The 22,729-nt window shown below is 39.0% G+C and overlaps 1 protein-coding gene across 1 annotated transcript in view; it reads right to left on the reverse strand.

Moving 5' to 3' along the window:
* Positions 1–532: 532 nt before the first annotated feature.
* Positions 533–22,729, reverse strand: part of LOC131426495 (uncharacterized) — a 52,513-nt gene continuing 30,316 nt past the window's right edge. Inside the window, exon 3 of the mRNA XM_058589270.1 lies at positions 533–2,995. Coding sequence (XP_058445253.1) covers positions 1,292–2,995 — 1,704 coding nt within the window. The 3' untranslated portion in view covers positions 533–1,291. The remainder of the gene's footprint in view (positions 2,996–22,729) is intronic.

Here is a 22,729-nt window from a genome sequence, read left to right on the forward strand (position 1 = left end):
TTAATTTTCTCCGAGAGAGCTGAGTAGATTTTCACATATTTAGACTCAATCGGACTCATAGTTCAAAATTTTTATCATCATGTACAGCAAAAATGCAAAAAAATCCTATTAACTTGGCTCAAACCTTTTTATAAATGTGAAAGACTCTATACTAGTCTATATCCAAACAAATTTGTATGTTCTTTTTTCAGTTTCGGTGCAACGACTAGAGTTTCGATCAAAGATTTAAAACTAAACATACACTTACCATTGAGTAGAAATAACTCACCTTTCAATATATATTTTTCCAGTGCCTTATGGAAACTACTTAGAACCTCTATACCTAAAATAAGGTTATTTAGCGAAATCCCCAAATTAGGTTAAAATTACTCAAAATTAGGTAGTTTTGCGGTTCAGTGTAGCAATTATCGAACGCCTACTATGTTTTCTAATGTGTGAGTAACATGATCCGTAAGATTTGTGATCGTAACAGGACAACTTCAATTCTCTGACTGTGTGATACACTTTAAATAAAAAAAAAAACACGTGCAAATAATTTTTCAAAATGTTTTTTTATTTGTTCATTTATTTATTTACTCAATTCGATATTGGCATTTGTTTCTCATATGGTAAACATGATTAACCCTAAGATAAGTAATATCGGAAGGAGGGGGGGGGCCTCCTGATTTCAACTTTTTATTGTCATATTGAATTGATTTCCAAAAAGCCCGCCGCCAAATTTTTCGCATCGTTCACTCCCAAGCTAAGCAACTGACAGCGCCGGTTAACTGTCACACCACTGGGACTTGATTCATTTTCTGTTAAACTATCTTTCTTATTTTTTTTTTTCGAACGGCGAACGGGCTGGGTTCTATCTGGGAGAAACAAACAAAAAATCTGCTTATTTACAATAATCATCATTTTCATTCTTAGCAACTTAAACAGTAGAAAACTAAAACCCTTTCACGGTTTTCCTCGTTTTCGCAACGTGTTTTCACGGGGTCATATATTTAAAGTCTTATTACGATCGGAAAGAATGGAGACACGGAGCTAACAGAGATGGACGGAAGTTGTGAAGGAAATTAAATTAGGACTGGGAATCGTAGGGGGGAGGGGGTCTCGGACCTGGGGCACTCAGAAACTCAGCTTTAAATTAATACTTAACTCGACGAGACAAACAAACAAACAGAAGAGAAAAAAATTAAGTAGATGGCTTCGCTTCGTAGACTACAAAACTAGACAAAACACAAAACCCTAGCTTCCCCTAAACCGGAGCAAGCACTAGGGATGAGCGGGACTTAGAGAACTGAGGCTAGTACTCGATGTTGTGACCCCGCAGGAAGGCGTCGATCTGTCCACCGGAATGACCCTGCGGTTGGACGAAATAGTACTGCTGTTGGGGCTGTGGGACACGATGGATCTGCGGGCTGGAAGCCTGAAAACGGTGCTGGGGACCCTGGGCTTTCTTGGCCGCTTCCAACCGGTCGGCACGGAGTTGATTCTGCTGGAGTTCCAACTGCTGGGCGAACAGTTGCTGGCTATTGATGAACTGCAGCTCGTTCTGTTGCTTCTGGTAAATCTGCTGAGGAATCTGAACCTGGGCGGGAGCGGGTTGTGGTGCCTGGCCACGGTACAGAGGGCTTTGCTGCTGGAGCTGCTGTAGACTGACTAGCTGCGGTTGCTGATGTTGCTGATGCTGGATGGGATGCTGAACGTACGGTTGAATGCGATGATTCAGCTGGAAGTCACCGTCACCCTGCGGAAGCTGCTGATAGAGGGCAGTATCGTACTGGCCAGTTTGCGGATCGAACACCAACTGCGTCTGATAGATGGGATTGTTGGTGACCTGTTTCGGCGTAGAGGATAGTGCCGGTCGGGATGGAGTGGTGGATGGGATTTTCGTATCCTGTTGGAATTTCTTGAACTCGGCGTCAAAATCTAGCGGTTGTCGTGTTCCACCGAGGATTCCGGTGCTTTTGGAGGTTGAGAAGAAACCACTGATGGTCGGAGTGGTCGTATCCGGACGGTAGGTTGTTGGCGGTGGCTGGGTTTGAAGTGTGTTCTGTGGGGCTAGCCGGTATACTGTTTTCGGAGTGATGTTAACCGGAACCGATTGGGTAGGGGTGTGATAGACGTTGTTGTTGGGGGTTGTACTGATCACTTGGACACGTGGTCGCTGTGTTACCGATTGGGGTTGCTGACTGACAAATGGACGAGCAGCTGGACGAACCCGCTGACCGATTTGAACCTCCTCCTCGGACTCTTCCTCGTTGTAAGCGTTGTTGTAGTTATTCTGGAACACGGTTGTGGTTGGACGAGGTGTGGTGTTGGCCGGACGCGTTGGAATTGGCCGTGGAGCCGATGGTCTTCTGGGGTAGTTTTGTGGGACATTTTCGTTGGATTCTTCTTCGGACTTTTCCTCTTCTTCGCTACCCTCGGGGTTGTTTGGGTCACATGGATTTCCAGATACGTAGGTGAACTCACGTTTGTTACCGTCTGGATCGATGTAGCCGTACTTTCCGCGTACTACACAGTCGGTACCTCGGGTTTCTTCCTTGAACGATCCATCGGCAGCTTCATAGCCGAAGGTGAATGAACCGTCATCGTTGACTTTGTTGTAGTTGCGGATCGTTTGTACCGGTGGTGGTCTCGCTTCCGGCACCTTACTACGGGGGGACAGTGGAGCAGCGGTGGTCACTTTCACTGCCGGTCGGTACGTGTCGGCACGTGCCCTGGGAGTTGGTGTACCGTACTGACCATTGTACTCATCTTCACTGGCCACCAGGACCAACTGACGGGGATCTTCGTCGTCTTCGCGGGCCTGCGCTCGGTAGTACTGGATCGCTTGCTGGGCACGATTGTCCTGCCGTTCGTCCTCTCTGCTATCGTACTCGGCACTATCCGGCTGGTGTTGTAGCACTCGTGGACGCACCCGCAGTCTACGCTGGTCGTGCTGCTGCTGCTGCTGCGGTTGGGCTGAATGTGCCAGGACGGCTAGGCCGATCACCAGCAACCACTGAAAAATGTAGAAGAAAGCGGAGAAAGAAACCAATTAGTTTAATTGCTATGTGGTAGCTTTGTAATTAATTCCATTGTCTCGGTTAAATGAGAGATAAATTATGCTTTAGCGTTAGCTACCAGGTAAACGTTGACATGATGAATATTTATGAGGCGTGTTGCAAAAGAAAACGAGGATGGTTTCTCAGCACAGCTGATAAAATCACAATTTTCAAATTTGCTTGATTTGAATCTCAGAACACGTGACGAAGCCATGCTGCTTAATTTTGCAAATGTAAAATCAAGACCGGATCGGGTGCAACCGAAAGTGATTGAACCCTGGGAAACTCGGAACGGAACAAGTAAATCACTGTCTATTCCACAAAGCATAGTACCTATAAATAACCGAACCACCGGGAGAGGAAGCTGACAGCTGTTTGCACCTTCGTCGCTTCCATTGTGTGATTCACTCGCAGCAGGCTGGGCGGGGGGTCAGAAGAGACCCAGTCGACCAAACGATGAATGAAACCGGCATAGTAGGCGAATTTTGATCCGAGATAATGGTTTGGGTTGTGATGAAGAAAAAAAAAACCAAAGGTAAAAGTTAAAAGAAAAAACGGCAGCACCCGATGTGTGTACGGAACTGTCAAACGTTTGTCATCGGGGAGCGTTGAGAGGATGTGCGTTCACACTCATGAATTATTTATTCAATCCATCACCCGACGAGCAGATCGCTTGAAAACATCCCATTGTGGGATGATGCTGTAGGTGGAGAGGTGCAAGAGCTTAGCGATTAAATTGATTGCTGATAATATGATGGAATTAGTTTCGGGTGTTTGCGAAAGAAATTGATCGCGAGGTGTGAATTAGCATATTGTTAGCAGACAATAAATTTTTATTCGTTTACAGTAGCTGCGTTGGTTTTTTTTTGTCGTGAATACGACTCACTTTATTATGGGGGCGCCTTTTCGAAATTAACCAGTGATTAATCGCAAATATCTCCTTTTCTCCATATCAGCAATTTATGATTAACTTTTGAGTAGTATGAGATAAACACAAAATTGAAATTTTCTACTATGTTTGATATGAACAAGCATTGAGGTAAAATTCAGTATCAAAAAAAATCATATTCACGCATATAGCGAATTTGTTTACTCTGTTACAGACAAAATCTTTGGCATGATGATAATTCTTCAGTTCACTGATACCAATTATGCATAATTTTATATGAGAACTAGAGATGGGCAAAAGAGTTCATTTCAAAGAACCGTTCAGTGATGCAAAGTTCTATTGAAAGAACTAGTTCTTCAGAGCCGTTCGTTCGTTCTTTTCATAGTTGGTTTGTTTGTTCAAAGACAAAACGAGAACTTAGTGTTGTTAGGTTAGGCGATCAAAAAAAAAAAGATCCCGCGAATTAGAACTGAGCTTTCGTGATGCAGCTTTCTTATTACAGAACTACCGTTCCCGAAAAAAGGTTAAGCGAGCATAAAAAGGTGCCACGACTTTGAACTGAGGAACTACCGTTCTCGAAAAAAGAACTACTGCTCATTCACTCTTTCAAAAGAACTAGTTCTTTTGAACCGTTCGCGAACGAATTGCCCATCTCTAATGAGAACTGAAGAATATTCAAACAAGATATATTGAATTATTCACTAAAAATATCTAGTTTGTGAAGTGCATATCATATCAGTATATGAGTGAATAATATGTTATCATTTCTCATGAACATCCATTTATCCTCTGGAGGAGTGATACAGGGTCCGGCACTCGAAGTGTAACCAACTTCAGACCGCTCGCGCAGCTGACGCACGGGCATCAGCTCTCTAGAAATTTGCTAAATGGCAGTTCGGAGTTGTATTGTTTACAAGCGCAAGAAAGCATTTTGCCAAAAGTGAACGCGAAAAAAAAAATCTGGACTTGAGAGAGCGAAGGAGTTGCTTCGTTTGGCCGAAAGCGGTCAATTTCCGAACATTGTATTTTCTGACGAGATCGAGCCTGGCTTCAAGGTAAATGCGACATATTATCGGGAAAGTATTCTGGAGGTTGCTTTGAAGCCGTGGGCAGACAAACATTTCGGTGGCAGACCATGAACGTTTCAGCAGGACTCGGCACCGTCTCACAAAGCTCGAGTGAACCAAGAATGGCTGAAAAACAACGTTCCGAACTTCATCACGTCCACACAATGGCTCTCGAATTCACCAGATGCGAATCCAATGGATTATTCTCTTTGGGCCATTTTGGAGAGCAAAGTCCGAACTAAAAGATACACCAGTCTCGAGGCGCTGAAAAAAGTTATTGTCCGCGAGTGGGCCAAAATACCTGCAAGTCACATTCGGCCAAACGAAGCAACTCCTTCGCTCTCTCAAGTCATCAAGTCAAGGCAAAAGGTGGTCATATCGAGCAAAAGTGAATTGATTCTGAATTTTGTATTATTTTTACACATTTTGTACTTTGAATTAAGTAAAAGTAATTTTCCAAACTGAATTTATGGTCTTTTTAATTGGTTACACTTCGAGTGCCGGACCCTGTAAGTTGTTTATATTGAATATCTCTTGTTTTATTCGACGTTCAATATACTTTTTTCACCACGTAATCAGAGGGTGGCGATTTATCGATAGACCGATAAATATAATTCAATGTTTAAAGATGATTTCATGCAAATGTTGGCCACTATTCCGCTTTAAATGGCCCATGCGAAAGGGTTAATTTTGGCACACTCTCTCCAATATATCGACCGGTATTTCACGAATAAATGCTTCAATTCTGTGCGTCAATCGTTGCTGGTTCATCCACGTAGACATAAGCCTCAACATGGCCCCACAAGAAATAGTCCAAAGGCGTTAAATCACAAGATCTAGGCGGCCAATTGACGGGACCAAAACTTGAGATAAACTGTTTACCGAAGGAGGTACTCAATTTGGTCATTCTTTCGCGTGTCGTATGGGATGTGGCACCGTCCTGTTGAAACCACATGTCAGGTATGTTCAATTCTTCCATTTTGGGCAAAAAAATCGTCAATCATCATACGATCGCATTCGCAATTCACCGTCAAGTTTCGTCCAGCGTCGCCTTTAAAGAAGTACGACCCGATGATGCCACTGGCCCATTATCCACACCAAACAGTGACTTTTTTGCATAGTAGCTCTTGCAATGCTTCTATGCTGGTCTTCACCCCAGATGCGAAAATTTTGCTTGTTGACGTATCCATTCAAGCAGAAATGAGCTACATCACTGAACACAAATTTTCGATAGAAAAAGAGGATCATCCTCCAACTTTGCCAGTGCCACTTTATGATTAAATTATAGACCATACGACGATTAATGATTAAATTATAGACCAAACTGAATAAGTTTGACAAAGACACAAGACACGTAATTCACGCGTGATCTGTCAAAAACAGCGTTGCCAAAAAAAAACTAGCAAAAAATCACCCTTTATGATCGACAATTTGTGATAGAATATTCAGTAGTATGACAACCAGTACGGTAAAATTTTATTTTCAATCGAATAATATAAGATGAAAATGAAATTTATGGCCGCTGACCGTCAGCGTATCCCTACTAATTCATTTTGCTGCCATTTTCAAGTGAAGCTCCCAGAATTCATCGTCAGTTGAATAGTCGTACCTAGTCATTTGAAGTTTTGCTTGCTCGGTTTCAAGTGCCAAGTAGTCTAGCTGCTTCATTGCCTTCGCTATTAGTAGTAAGCAAGTTCGAACGAATAGAATTATAAATGGAGTAAAGTATTAACAATGAAAACTGAAGGAGAAAACAATTAATTTATGTGTATTCTGTGATTGACATTTCAGCGATCTGGTTTCTTAAACCAATTAGAATGTTTACATGAACCTCATTTGAAGGCCGCTCTCACACTATTGAAAGAGATATTTTGTTACTTCAAGAGATCAATTGACGGTGGTTAAACTGAACCTCGATTGAAGAGAAATGAATGATGAATTGAATGCTAACCGTTCGTGCCGTCAACAAACATTGTGTGTGTCAGAGAGTGAAGTTTACTGCAGTAGAGAGATCGTCAATGTGTCCCACATTCAGTTTCAATTGAATTGAATGAAGTTTTGCTGCACTGATGACAACATCAAATAACACGTTACCAATTAACGTTTTCTTAAAAGCTTAAAAGCTTTGTTAACTAAATGAGTTACAAAAATTTAATGCATTATTTATTCTAGCCTGCGTAGTTAACTCGTTCAGCTCAGACCAGAAACCAGTTCAAGGGTTCAGTTCTGAAATTCAGTTTCAGAATTCATGACTCAGAATTGATTTTTTTTCATTTCCAGAAGCTTCGATCTAAAATTCAGTTCCTCGTCCAGAATCGAGTATCATAATTCTGGAACTGAAACCGAACTTCAGAACTTGATTCTATGCCGGGACTTTTGAACCGAATTTTGGATCTGAGATCAGGATATTGATTCGAGACCTGAATCAGAATTTTGAAACTGAATTCCGAAACTAAAATAGGGGCTCAGACCAAAATTCAGCTCTAAAATTCCTGTCCGGAATTCAGACTTAGAACACAGTTTCAGAATTCTGAACCAGAAGTTCTTGAACTTCAGACCGAAATTCAGGAACAGAACTCAGATTCAAAATTAATTTGTATTTCACTAATTCAGTTCCAAACTGCATTCCAGAGTTCAGAGTTCGAGACCAGTATGCAAGTTTAGAATTTGGTTCCAAAGTTTAGTTCTAAAATTGTCTACAGTGTAACTGAATTTAGGAACTAAATTCGGAAGTTTTTTTTAACTAAAATTCAGCTGCGGATTAAAAATCAGGTCCAGAGCTCAGTGTTTGGATTCAGGTTCAGAATTTAGAGCCGAACAAAAATCCTGAACTCGAATTCAGTTCTACAACACTGGTTCAGTGATCAGTTTAACAGATCAGAATTCAGTTACCGAGCTCAGGTTCAGAATTTAATTCCCTAATCTAGCATCCAAATCGAGTTTCAGAATTCAGTTCTAGCATTAGTTTCTGGAATTCCAGTTCCAGAATTCAGATTCTTCAGCGTTAAATCCATTTTATTCGTATTCACGGCATCTCGGCAGTTATATCTCTGACATTACCCACCCACCTTTTTTTATTGATCGTTTGGGTACAAATTTACAAGCTTCAGTAACTCCTTGAAACTGATGATGGTTCATTTCTGACCACCTAACTCTATACCGATTCTGTACTCTGAGTTTTATATATGTATTTGTTATTTCAGCTTAGCTTAGCTCAACTTAGTTGACCGCCCGTGATTGATCAGAAACCGGTGGAAATTGCATATTTAACCAATTACATGATTCTTGGAAATAGTAGATCATGCTCAAGGTGCAACCTTAACTGGCTTAGGAAATGAATACTTATTCCTAATAATCGTCTGCTTTATAATAACCGAAATGCATTGGCAAATTTCTAACGAAATGTCAGTTTTTAGACTTATAGTTTTTGTTCCTCAATCTCTAGGAAGCCGGTTACCGCGAGAGAAATATGCAGTTTTATAAATTAAAGGTCAATTAGTCCTAAACTGAGGTGCTATAATAATGATAAAAAAGATGATAGTTTGTTTATTCGAAGTTATGCTTGATTATGTTCGCACTTTATTATGCTCTGTAGCTACTCTCATGCTAACAGTTCCAAGACTTGTGTTGTCCTGTCCTCCTGGCTATCGCAGTAGATACCTAGACAGCTCAACTAATTCAACTAAAAATATCTAAGACAACCAAGACGTCTCTCGGACAGATTCCTAGTTAGTCATTTAGATACTAAACAAAACATTAAAACAGCATAGCAACAGTAAGAAGTTATGCGTGCTAGACCTAAAAAATTACACATATTCAGTATGGAATCAATCGGCACTGTGAGCAGTTCTGCTGCGGGACGTTCGCAGAGTCAGTTTCGCTTCAAACATTCGCAATTGCGTCATTCTGCTGCTGGTCGTTTGCATTGGAGCAAGCTACAATGAAAAGTGGACAACGATGGGAAACATTAGGCAAAATCCGGCTTTTCAAATGACTACAAATGTTATCTAAAGATGTTGAAAATCAGACATAAAAATCTTCGGTTTAGTGCAAATCTAGAATAATTTTTATTGTACTTTCTGCGGTTTTTTTATGCAAAGTTTCAGAGTTATGCGGTTTTTTTTATGCGAATTTTCAGAGTTATGCGGTACGTAAACTCGCATAAAAAAGACTTTTGTGTTTTGGCTTTGTGTACTTTTCGCAGTGCAAAATTCGCACCAAAAGCGGGCGAATAAAGCCGGCATTTGACTGTTTTGCGTTCGAGAAAAATGCTCCGAACAGTGTTTAATATCGTAGCGAATTTCACAATTTGGTCCTTTTCAATGCCAGAAATGAATCCCGTACAACGTTTTGATAGTTTCTTTCAATGAAATATGCAGATCTAAAATAAAGTGAAAGATATCAAAATTTTATGTGTTGCTATTTTCGCCTTTCTCTATAGAAAGGTATTAGAATTGCTGGAAAAAACGACTTTCGAACGGAGCCTCGGAGACCTATAGTTTTATATACCATTCGACTCAGTTCGACGAGATCGAAAAATGTCTGTGTGTGTGTGATAATTTTACCGCTCAATTTTCTCAGAGATGGCTGAACCGATTTTAACAAACTTAGGCTCGTTTGAAAGCTACTGTCGGGCCATTGATCAAGTTCGAAGATCAAATGGCTGTTACTTTTGATTCCGGAGATATAATTGTATAAGTAACGTAACCGACAAAACGCGTTGATTTTTTACCGCTCTAATGTATATAAGGGTGCCAATATTTTGGGATCACCTCTAATTTCGTAAAGCGCTATTGTTCAAAAGTTTAAGCACCTTAAAAAATGTCCTCATGCAAAATTTGAGTTGAATCGGACATGCGTAAGGGTTGCTGCCCAGCGGTTAAAGTTTGAAAATATTCGATGTTTTAAAAGCACCATAGGGCGGAGTACATGAAATTTCCGGAATCGAAAATTTTTTTGATGCCAAAAATCTTAAAATTGCATGAAACGTCGAGATTTAGTGTTATCTCAAAAAAAAATTTTTTTTTAAGAAAATCGGCTTTCTGGGACTTTTTGATATTTTTTCCAAGTCTCAGAAAGTCGATTTAAAATTCGAGATGACACTAAATCTCGACGTTTCATGCAATTCTAAGACTTTTAGCATAAATTTTTTTTTCGATTTCGAAAATTTTATGTTCCTTATGGTGATTTTTCAAGATATATGAAAATTCCACTAAGTGTACTAAGAAGGGTTTTTTTTAAATTTTCATCACTTTTCTCATACAAATAGGCAACGCAAATGTCAAGCACTAGGTTGGATGCCGACTGTGTGACATAAACACTGAAGCATGCTTTTGTGAACTACTCGAATCAATCTGAATCAATTGGTGTCAAAATAGTATCCGAAATTATTTAATAAAAGTATGAAAAATATTTTCATGAGATTGTTATGAAAGAACAGAAAGGCATTATCACACCACTAGGTGGATTAAGAAGAGTTTTTGTGGTACGAATGACGAAGAAAATCAGGAATAAACCTGTCGAATGTTGGACAGACCTCGAACTCTCGGGAACATAATCAATGCATCATTGCGATCCAAGACGAAGACGATCGTCATTTTCAACTAGTCGGAGTGATGTGCAGGTACCACAATTGTTGGTTCAAGGAGCTCAGAAGCACCAAGGAAACGGACGCTTGTATCGTGTCGGATATTTCAATCCATTCGACAGGGTTTTTTTGATATCTTGAATGACAGCACTCCCCCATTAGAATCGTGAACTTTTTGTCTAATTATCATGAAACGGCCGAAGGCAGTAACAGACAGCCTGTTGAAACACAGCCTACAATAAGATCAAACCAAAATTGTGATCTTGTAATGCCGGATGGAATCGGAGATTTTCCAACGCGCTCAATTCAATCTCCACCGTGCGCCGAAGCACCCGATATGACTTGGTAAACAATGGCGGTTGCGGTTGTGGCTATCTCGGCGGTTCAATCTATCTTTCAGCCGGTTCAGGTGCGCGCAATTTCAACTGCCTGCTCAATGATGGTGGTAAGCCAAGATTGTTCCACCCCGATAAGTCAATAATAGCAAGGAAGCTCTTTTTTGTTTGTTCATGTCTACTCTCAATGCAGAGCTTGGCAATAACGCGTCAAACAAAACAGTGAATCCACCAGGAATATTAGATTTTATGACAGTAAATTGTTCTGACTTCCAAATAAACAATTATCAATAATCGTCCTTCTCACTTTCACATCCTGCCTGGCATTATCGTGGCCGATGTAATAAGTGACTCGATTATCACTCGAGCCTTCACTCGATTCCGAAGCAGCAATCAAAGCAAATTACGACCGTGCAATTATAGTCGATTCCGTATCTCGTACGATTCCCCTAGCTTCTATCTAGAAAGTTGTCAACTCATTAGTCAGATTCGCAATCCTTCTTCCATTGCCTCGTCGGGATTGGGAATGACTTGTTGGCGTTGACGCCAATCAGTTCCAAACAAAATTACCATCCGTTTTCGCATTTCCCCCCGGGACGGCGTATTGCACCTGAAAGCGCACCGTCGGTTGTCATTAATTACTCCAACCCGTGCTGTGAAGTCACATCAATCCAAGGCCTTTCATGTGGCACAATTTGTGGGCGAAATTATGTGCAACTTCAGTCACCGACTAATACCGACCACCGGGGTATTATAATTCCTTCCACAGCGAGCTAAAATTGGCCGACAGTGAATACAAGCGCACTCAACACGGTGCAAATTTCCGAGCTTCCACCCTCCTTCCCATTCCATATGCTTTCAAGCCCGAGAATAAGGCTGTGTCGGTGGAATCCATTAAGGTGAAATGACGACAATTATCACTCACTGCTTCGCTCACTTCCTTCACCTTGCCGTGACGGCCGTCCGGAGATCCTTCCAACGATGACGCCATTGATTTACATCTCAATCTGATAGTGTTACAGGAAGTGTGTTTGATGATCCATTGAAATTGCTCCGACGATGCAAATGCTGTTGCAGTGTCAGCAGCAGTTCGTAGAATTGTTTGCGTTGCTAGAGAGTGTGGCTACGTTGGCAACCGCATCATGCACAATGCCTACTAGTATCCATTTCATTTCATTTTAAACGCTTTGAACTATACACAAATCAATGTTTTGTTTGAGAACAATCGAGAATACTTCATATTGGACTAAACATCAATGTCCGATTCTCTTTGTTTACTTCATCATCGCGCGTGAAATATTTCGCAAAAGCATGAACGTATATCTGTTCATTCAGTAAAAACAATTTCTAGTGATACTAGGGTTAGGGCTCCCTATTTCATCTAATTTGCAAGAACGTTACCTTAAAAACCTGATTTAGCCACTAAAATCACTATGATTTTTTCATATTTCTGCTTAATTCGCCTTGCTCCACATGGAGAATCAATTAACATTCCTTAGAAATTAAAATAATGTTCAAAAAATCAGCTAAAAACACTTCTGATATGTTTACTACTCTGCTCCTAATTACATCTCAAAGGATTTTTATTCATCCTATCGTTGGTTCTTTATTCGTCCTATTAATTAGTAATGGCGACAGCAATCAAAACAAAACATTGCACTATTACACTCTCAGGCTCCGAATTTTTCTTAAGGGAGTGTATCGAAAATAAGCTATCCACAAAATTTTCTTTCAAACTATGATATAAAACGATATTTAATTCAAACTGAAAATTGATCCTTTATTGTACGAGGTTAAACTTGAACATAATGAAAACCGGAAGAAATTTAAGTAATTCATTCACGAATTTTCGAGCTTTTGATCGAACGCTCTTCATCATGTTCCGGACAAGTGTCGCATTTTTTTGACGCTTGAACCCAAATTTTTTTTGAACTCCTGCATGTTCCCAGCTGCCTTACCAGTCTCCTTGAAGACCCTCTTCACGATTGCCCAGTAACGTTCGATGGGTCGAAGCTGAGGCCAATTTGGTGGATTGATATTTTTCTCAACGAAATTTATACCCTTTTCCGCAAGCCAATTGAGAGTGGTTTTGGCATATTGAGCCGACGCAAAATCCAGTCAAAACAGTGGAGGTGTACTATGCTTCTTATAAAATGGCAGCAATCTCTTCTGGAGAGACTCAGATCGGTAGATTTCTGCATTTTTAGTTCCGGTTGTGTAAAAAATGGTTGACTTGAAACCACAGGAACATATTGCTTGCCATACCGGTACCTTTCGACCGAATTTCTTCACTTGAATCGACTTGTCCGCATCGCTCACATCCTCCCCAACGACGACAGTAAAGTATTGTGGAAGGGTTTTTGAGTCCTCCTTTTCATAAGTCTCATCGTCCATCAAAACGCATGCATCTGGACACTGCAAAATACGCGAATACAATTTCCGGGCCCTTGTTGCTGCTCGCTTCTTCTGTTCTACACTTTGTTTCGAGATTTTCTGCTTCTTGTAGGTCTTCAGGTGATTTCACCTCTTGATACGCTGGATTATTCCGACACTCGTTCCTGCCTATTTGGCCAAATCACGTATTGATATTGATATACCACTTTCTGGTCCAGTTTCGGGTTGGAAGAACCGGGTTTTCTACCACTTCCTGGTAGCTCATCCAAAGAATAGTGTTCCCCAAACTTATTAATGATGGTTTTAACACTGGCAGGATGAATTCCAAACCGCTTCGCCAATTTTCGCATAGTAATACCCTTCTCACTTAGCCATGTGTCACGAACCTTAATTTTCACTTCCTTTTCAATACGCGACATTTTGAAAACGCAGAATTTCAACCGCACAAACAAGTAAACAAACGAAAACTGACAGCCAAGCGCACAGCATGCTGTGATCTGAGCATAAAAAAACCATCACAAATACATGCGTACAATAAAAATGTATGTGGATAGCTTATTTTCGATACACTCCTTAAAAATGGCCTGATGCCAACCATGAGACAACACACGATATTCTTAGAACCAGTTTTGAATCAATTCGACGTTTAAAAATTGTTGGGTCGTTTCGTTACCTTTCGTTTTAAATTTAAAATTTTACTGTACAGTTAATTTGGTAAACTTAATTAACAACAAAACAAAAAAGAAATTGTTTTTATTTAGGCATTAGCCCTTCTAAAAATAAAACGCAGAGTCAGAGATGCCATTTATACAGATTTATCTGTATTGTATAGATTTTTGCGTTGATTTAAATCAGAGTGCAGATTTTATACAGATTTTCTAAATGTAATACAGATTTGTTCAGGTTCATAAAAAGTGAGAAGTCAAAAATTAGACTTTTCTCTGTGAGTATTACTATTACTATTTGATTGCAGTAATTCTTTGAAAGTTCATTAATCAACGGACAAATCGCATGTTAAAATGGAAATCTTCGCAGATATTAAGAATTATCTTTTAACATCATTTTATTAGTGAAAACAGATAGAGCATATATAGACTGTTTATGCAAAATAATACACTGAAGTCTTTTTTTATGCGAATTTACGTACCGCATAAAAAAACCGCATAAAAAAAAACCGCATAACTCTGAAAATTCGCATAAAAAAAACCGCATAACTCTGAAAATTCGCATAAAAAAACCGCATAACTCTGAAACTTCGCATAAAAAAAGACCGCAGAAGGGCAAACCGCATAACTCTGAAAATTCGCATAAAAAAAAACCGCGTAACTCTGAAACTTCGCATAAAAAAAACCGCATAACTTTGAAAATTCGCATAAAAAAAGTCGCGTAAAAAAAAACCGCATAAAAAAAGACCGCATAAAAAAAGACCTCAGTGTACATATTTTCTATGAAAATATCTGTCATCTCTGTGCACAGCCGATGACACACACACACACTTAACAGAGTTATGTTGACATATAGAGGAAAGAAGCCAGTGCTGCTGGATTTGCCACAATGGTTATTTCATTAGTATTTTAGATGCTCTTTCAGGTAATATTCGAAGCCGAAATATTTTTTTTTGAAATATAAATATCAACAATATAATTAAACTAATGTTACGGATACCAAAAAAATACTTGTTGATGACAATTTGAAGAAGAAAAACAATTTTTTTTTGTAACATTATGAGAAAACCTGGCAACTTTGCGGAACCAAATGAGATGAAAACAAAGCGCAATCAAGTGAATTAAGTGAAAAACTTTCATCTCATATTTTTGAAGACTTTTATTGCTTATCGGATAATTTTTGAAGTTTTTAATCGTTAATCAAACAAGTGTCAAGTGAACATGACTAATTATGAAATCATCCAGCATTCAATAGTAGTGTAATTGTGCGAAATAGTGATCATGTTTTGAGACGAATCGTTTAGTAGATATTCAGAATCAACAAAACGAACTGTAAATCTTGAGACAAAAATGTGTCCTGAATCGAAAAGTGAGTTTGTTTTAAATGAAAAAAAAAAACGATCACCGAAGAATTTAAAACCAGTTCTTCCAATGGAAAAGTGTGGCAATAGCTTGAATAATCATTTTAAAACATTTTGCCGTTTGGTTCAGGTAGGTTGTAAAATATTATTCATATTCAAAGTAATGAGGTGAAGGGATGAGATGGAAATAGGAGCTCAGATGAAATAGGGAGCACTTACCCTACAAGCCATACCATGGTATCGAAACAAAAGCAAAAGTGAAAAGCAATTGGGCACTGTTGCAATGAAAATTCGGATCTGAAAACAAAAAAACTTGCTAAAAACTAGGTTATCCTGCAAGCACTGTCCGGAACGTTCTTAAATTATTCGATACACGTTTGCCAACGGCCAGCAAGGCTGGAAGCGGAACAAAAAACGGATCTCGGGAACCACCTGAATGTTGCAGAAGAGACCAAATCTTTCGGTACGTATTGTGGCTAAAAAAAATGTTTTCAACTTTCGTGCATAGTTTCAATTCAAGAAGAAAACTGTACCGAACCGTAATGAAAAACAGAAAAAAAGGTCAAGTTTCCCAAAAAATATTTGTTTTGGGCGGCATTATGCGAATGTGATCGAGCAAACCAAAGGAAATGAACCGTGAAGAATGCCTAAAGAAGCGCAGTCATTCTGGTCGGGTTTGGCATCTTGTCACTACATCAAAGCTGTTCTGTACCGAAAAAGTCAAATACACTTAACCGCTCGGAGTTACGACCTATCGAGCGGTATTGGCATCTCGTGAAAAGATAACTCTCTCAACATAAACACCAATCTACACCTATAAAAAAATTGTTGTATTTTAGAACAAGCCTTAAACTAAATTGAAAGTATCTAATAATCCAATAAAACTCGATTTATGAGGAAATTGTACAGAATACTCTCTCGCTAGTTGAGCGATATTGGCATGAAAGTATCAAACTGGACAAGAAAAAGCTTTAGTTAAAAATGTGTTTTCCCTTGAAAGATCTTATCTCAAAATACATGGGCCATTAGTGGGGAACATAATTAGGGGAGAGTGTTCGGTTACCGGCACCCGTTTTCTTTTAAGCTTATAACTTCTGACTAAGTGCACATTATGCAGACATCTATACATCAATGGAAAGCTAAAGTCCCTAGCTAACAACTGAATGAGAAACTAAGTTGATTCAACCGATTGAAAAAATTTTATTATCAATTTAGTAAAGTGATAAATTTTGGCCATTTCAAAAAAGGTGATCTGTTACCGGCACCACAAAAAATTTAACTAAAAATGGAAAAATATAAGTAAAGACGGCAGTTATTCACGGAAAAAACAGATTGTTTTCTTTTTGGAAGCGTTTTGGACAAAAATCTTCATTGTCTGATGGTGACTTCGCCTTGGCACTGTTGGTCGATGATTTGGACGGTGTTCCACTTTTTTCTTAGCCGGACCATCTGCTGTATGAGCAGCTGAATGTTTGGCCAAAACTTTGACCTGCTTTGTCTCGACAGCAGCCTGCATATCACGGACAATTTTTTACAAAACAAATCTTTGGGTGCGAAAATTTTGATAGCAACCGGTATTAAATCACGAAATAGATCGATTTCACCTCTCACCTTTCCGATTGATGCTCTACAATTTATGATACTAGAAAAAAACGCAGCAAACAGTACAAGCGTCTGTTTGCTTCGCAATTCGGCACAAAAAGAACGTGCTGCCATTACACACACACGCACACATGACATTTGTCGGAATGACGCTATCTGCTTTCTGTCAAAAGTTACGGTGGGATGCCGGCAACCGAACATCTTCCCCTACATATCTTGGGTCAGAATTTCATCATAATCAAAACTGGTGTCTTTTTTTGTAAATAAATTTTTTTCAGAACTGGATTCGATTAGTATTTTTTTCGATATTCTATTCAAAAATTTTGATTTTGATAACTAGTACTTATTCTGTAGCTTTTTATTATTTTTCGCTAGAACCCTCTTAAAAAATTCAAAAAGTATGACTTTTTTCTAAAAACTGAATTATGAAAAAAGTGTACAAAGTGGCTTCTAGTAGCCAATGCTACATGTCTAGAAAGTTTCATTAAAATCTATGAGATTGCTGCCAACTCCAAATATGATTTGATACGGAAACCGTTTAATCGAATCCTACACTGAAAAAAAACTGTTTTACAAATTTAATGTCGATTTACAAACAAAAACATCATTTTTTATGTCTATGACATTTGTCCTAAGATAAGTAATTATGTTGCGTACCTAACATTCATACATTGCAAGAAGGAATATTTGAAAAAAAAAACTATTTTTTTCAGTGCAGGTCCCATTTTTCGATCTTCCTGCTATTCTATTCTTATGCTCTTTTATTTTTACTTTTTCGATAAAAATAACGAATCTAAGCATTTCATCGGACGTTTCGGCCTACTAAGGGGTTCGGTCATCCTCAGCGTCTATCTTAAAACACAGATTTGTCAACTAAGCTAATTCTGTACACTAAATTTTTACGCTTTACTTACGCGTTACTTTGCGTTCTCTCTCTCTTTATCTATCTTTTCTGTTTTGATCAAATAGGTTTTAATTTTATCAACTAGTCCGTTCTATGCTGATCTAAACTTGATCGAATCTCGTTTGAGATTAAACGTGTTCGATTCTTCTCTGTTTTATTTACGATGCATCTCAGCTGTTCGGCGTGTGTCAGTTCTTTGAATTTCATCTAAAATTTTAAATTTTCTTAAAACTGTATCTAGAAGCTTTATTCGACCATTATTCTCCAAGTCAACAGTAAATTGAAGTTGCTGATGAAAACTTTTTTGTATTCCTGATCTACTTTCCTGGGCTTCTGTTATTCTATACGTTTATTTCTGTTATTCATATTACTTAGTAATTATTAAAGCCCTTTTTGGCATCATTTCAAGTGTAACATTTAAGCAATATTATCGCTCTTTTAGTCTACTTTTACAATATTTTGTTTTTTTTTTTTTAGTTCACTGCTTCTTCTTCTATTCTCCACTCTTTGAATTCTTGCCTCTCACTTCCGATTTTTTTCTTAACTTTTGTTTTTCTGATTTCATGTATTTTTACAAACAATCTATCTTCGTGGGCCTTTTTTGATCTACTTTCTGTTCTCATACTATTGAGTTATTTTGCTTAGTGTTTGTTTTGGTATATAAATTGTTTTTGACCTTGTTCGAAAAACCAATCAGCTTTTATTGAAAACCTTGGTTGAGCAAAATTGTGCGCAATAATTAGCTTGGCAAATTTTGGTAAGACGCTTTCCTCGTAAAACTGCTCACAAAAAATGTGATTTTTCGAGAGCCACCCTACTTTTACTCCGAAAAATTGATGTAACTCGATCAAATGAAGAGGTCGGAGAGGTGGCTTCTTCAGCAAAGTCGCTCAAAACAAAAATTCCTACAACTTTGCTGTAAAGTGCAATAATTTTTAAATTCAATTAAGAAAGTTAGAATTCAAATTTGAATCCAAACATAGATCCGTTACATCAAAATATGAGCCAGTTGAATACAAACAAGTTTTGTGAAGACACCAACTAAAAAAAAAAAACAATATTCAATAGCGAAAATATTTTTTTTTTCACTAATTTTCCGTTTCGACCCACTGTGCAATGGATGACGAGACGAGACACGAACACAGTGCCCCTCAATTCTCGCTGGATGGAAGCTGTTTCCCTAAAAAAAAGCGGGTGAGAACGAGATCGGATATTAAAAAGAAAATATGTTGACTAACAAAAAAAACGGCTTAATCGGCTACGTAAAACTTCTACGCAAATGGGTCTTAATAAGAAATTTTTTAATAATTTATCAGTAGATTCGTTATCCTTTAGAGACGGTCATCAAGGATGTCAACTTTTGGGTGCTTCTGTGATCATTGCGCCAATCATTCTCTCGCGTTAGCCCCGCCTTTTGGTATGTGAATAATGCTTATTTAACGGGAGATTTTTTTTCTGCAGTTCGCATCCGTATTAAATTAAGTCGCCCTATGTGCATTTATTCGGAAGGGCAATTTCAATCCTTTGCTTGGTATTTCGAACAAGATTAAGTTCCCACAAAGAACAAAACGACTATGGAATAATTTTGTCGAATTTATGCCTATCCGGTTTTGTCTCTGACATTAAGAAGTGTATCGAAAAGTAGTTAGCAACATTGATTATTGAATAAAAAAGCGGAAAAAAACATATTTTGACATCAGTTTTCGATATATTGTAGAAAAATTACATTTTTATGCATTTCACTCATTATATTGAAGAAAATCCTAGTTTCTGTAAAACGCTCGCACTTTGGACTTGACTTTCTTCATTAAATTCTGCACAGTTACTTTTGTGACTTTCATGGAGGCAGCTGTCTAGTTTTTCTTTGAACTCCTGCATGTTTTGGGACACTGTACCTTCCTTCCGAAAGTGCCGCTTGACAATTGCCCAATACCTTTCAATTGGCTGAAGATCCGGGCAGTTCGGTGGGTTGATTTCCTTTTCCACGAATTGTACATTACTAACTACTTATCGATACACTCCTTACCGACCAACCCTTTTACAGTTTAATTTTTTTTGATGATCCTTTATTAAGTAAAACAATTTCAAAGGCAATAAATTACAAGGAAAACGCCTCACAAAAGAGATGGGTTTCATCTGGTCGTCAAAAGGTGAGATAACTAAGTACTCACAAGGTCCTATCTCAAGCCTCCCCGTGTGCCTATGATGGCATTTGTGGTCAATAGAACGGCATCGATTGGGTACTATCTGCGTTAGTAGCAGAATGAGAGGGTGCGAATTGGTTCATATATAATAATTCATTTGAAACGCGAAAGTTATTGAAAACTCTTCAAATAGGTCAAGTATTTCACCTAGAGGTCATATTGTTGAAGCGTAATAAACCTCTCAATGTGTCATTTAGGGGTTATCCTAAGTTTGTGCTTTACCGTTTTTACTTTTCTTTACGTTTCGTCTTAGACTCGCCAGAGCAGAGCAGTTCAAATTGAAACTTGCTTAGTGCTAACTTAAACAGTTCAACTTGAACTGCTCTGCACTGACGAGTCTAAGACGAAACCTAAAGGAAAGTAAAAACGGTCATGTGCCCTAAGCACAAACTTAGGTTAACCCTTAAATGAGCATACCTGAATCGGCCAGTGTCAGCCGAAAATAACGTTTTTCGTTCGGCACGTCAGCAAAGACATGGCATTTCGGTGCCAATAAAAAAGTGGTTTGCAAATAGCATTAACTTTACGTCTACTTAGCGGTTCAAGTTGAACTGCTCTGCACTGACGAGTCTAAGACGAAACGTAAAGAAAAGCTCTTAATAAGATTTAAAATTGTCAACTTGCTTCATAAAAACCGTCTGTAGCATTCCTTGCAATTTATAAATTAGTTTATTTTTATATCATTCTTATATACTTATAAGACATATAAAGCAAAATTCGTCTTATGAGTAAGAATAACTGTTTAGTACATACTATTTTCTAAGGGTGTAATTGGCTGGTTCAGAAGAACGAAGGTTCGGAAGGTTTCGATACGGTAAGGAACGAAACATTGAATGTAAACTAAAGTGTGGATAAGATTGGAAAATGTTAATTATTGATAAAAAACTGAAGACTAAATACACTTGGATTACTTGCCAATTGCAAGGAATCTAAAGTATTTCTGTAATGTTTGAATCGATTTGATGCAAACATTTCATTTAGGCGGGGCTGATCGATGGAACGGTGATCTCGGAACACGATTTGCTCTATACGAAATCGAAATTCGATTGCGATTCGAACACCTCCATGAGTCCTGGATTAAAGTTATTTGCATGTATAAACAAGCCAGGCAGTGGAGCTATCTTTTTCATCCTAAAAAAAACAGAAAACCAAAATGTTGTAGTTTAGACTAAAAAATGAGTTGCAGATTCTCATCTACTATTTGGAGTCGAAATCAGGGTTAATTTTGAGCTTCATCATCATCATCATGATCACGGTCGACTACAGCCAATTTGAGTGACAGATCGCCGGAGGAATGACCAGGGACGGGTCAATCCATTAGCAACTCGCTGCTAAGATGCCTTCGGTTTGCCAAGATCTCCATTACACCGACGATCGACTGCGACCGACATCCATAAAAGGAATCGCGGCGACAAAATTACCAACGGAGTTCCACAGTGGTTTGTCACAGGCGATGAAATGAGAGCGCGGATCGATGGTTTGGATGTTTTTTTTTGCGACCGAAGCACTGCACTTAATAATTTACTAGCTTACTTGGACGGGTCCATCTTCGGTAGTGTTTGACGATGATGAACTGCATTGTGGAGTTAGTTAATGTCGACCGAAGGCCGCCGACCGAGCTTGGCACAGCTAATGATGAAGTGCTGCACCGATATTCACGTACACGTTTATTGCGTTTCGCTGACCCAAATGAAAATATTACGAATCTACGATTGTTGTGGCAAGATGTCAAATCCGGCCAAAACTGTCTGCGTCTGGTCACCGAGGAAGTTCAATTATTTGAGAAGATATCCAACATAAGATTGATTCATAAACCAATTCGAACGACAGTACCAATTTACTATGGTAAATTAATTCAACCCACAACCTGAGAACTTGAACTTTAATTACTTGGGCTCCGAATATAACCGCAACCAGTCATCCAAAATCTCACGAGAAAAAAGCTCATCATTCCCACAACAACAACAAAAGCATCTCATTACTTGGTTAAATACGAAATTAAATCGCGTGAACTCCGAAACGCAAACTACCCATCTCCCAAACTAATTCATGGTCAAGTGCGAAGGGGTCCAAGTGTTCAGTTCGTTGAGCTCTCGCGGCGTTTTCGGTGGGTGCGCACCACGGACCAGATTTGATTCCTCCCCCCCCCCCCCGCAAGACGCGTGTGTATTTTCTCACGAAGTTTCCTCTGTTTTTTTTTTTGTTTTACTTATTTCGACCAGCGAAAACCTGAAAACAACGGCGGAACTCGTGCTCGACATGCAACCTGTGCAGCACGGAGCTGAGACTGTCGGTCGAATCTCACGGATCGGGCTGCCGTGAGGGGTGTCTGCATTTCGCAACGCTCGATCTCGTCATGCACACGGGATTAATGGCAGGGGGGGTCTCTCTCTCATACGCTGCCGCTTCTGCAATGCAGTGTTTTTAATAGTGCTCGGCTACGGTTGAGTGTTATTCAAATCGAAACAGCTGATGGGAAGATGACTACGGTGGTGACGACGACGACGACGACAACGATGAAGACGAAGAACCGCGGACGGTAATGTGCTGTTATAAACGAAACAATTCCATTCCAACAAATTGAGTAAGTTTTAAATTGAAACAGAATAAATTGGTTAGCTTTTTAAAAAAAATGCGGGAGGTAAAGGTCAACTGTGTGAAATAATTCGCGTGCTCTGGTCGG

Source organism: Malaya genurostris, chromosome 1 (genome assembly GCF_030247185.1).
Source record: "Malaya genurostris strain Urasoe2022 chromosome 1, Malgen_1.1, whole genome shotgun sequence".
Taxonomy (NCBI): domain Eukaryota; kingdom Metazoa; phylum Arthropoda; class Insecta; order Diptera; family Culicidae; genus Malaya; species Malaya genurostris.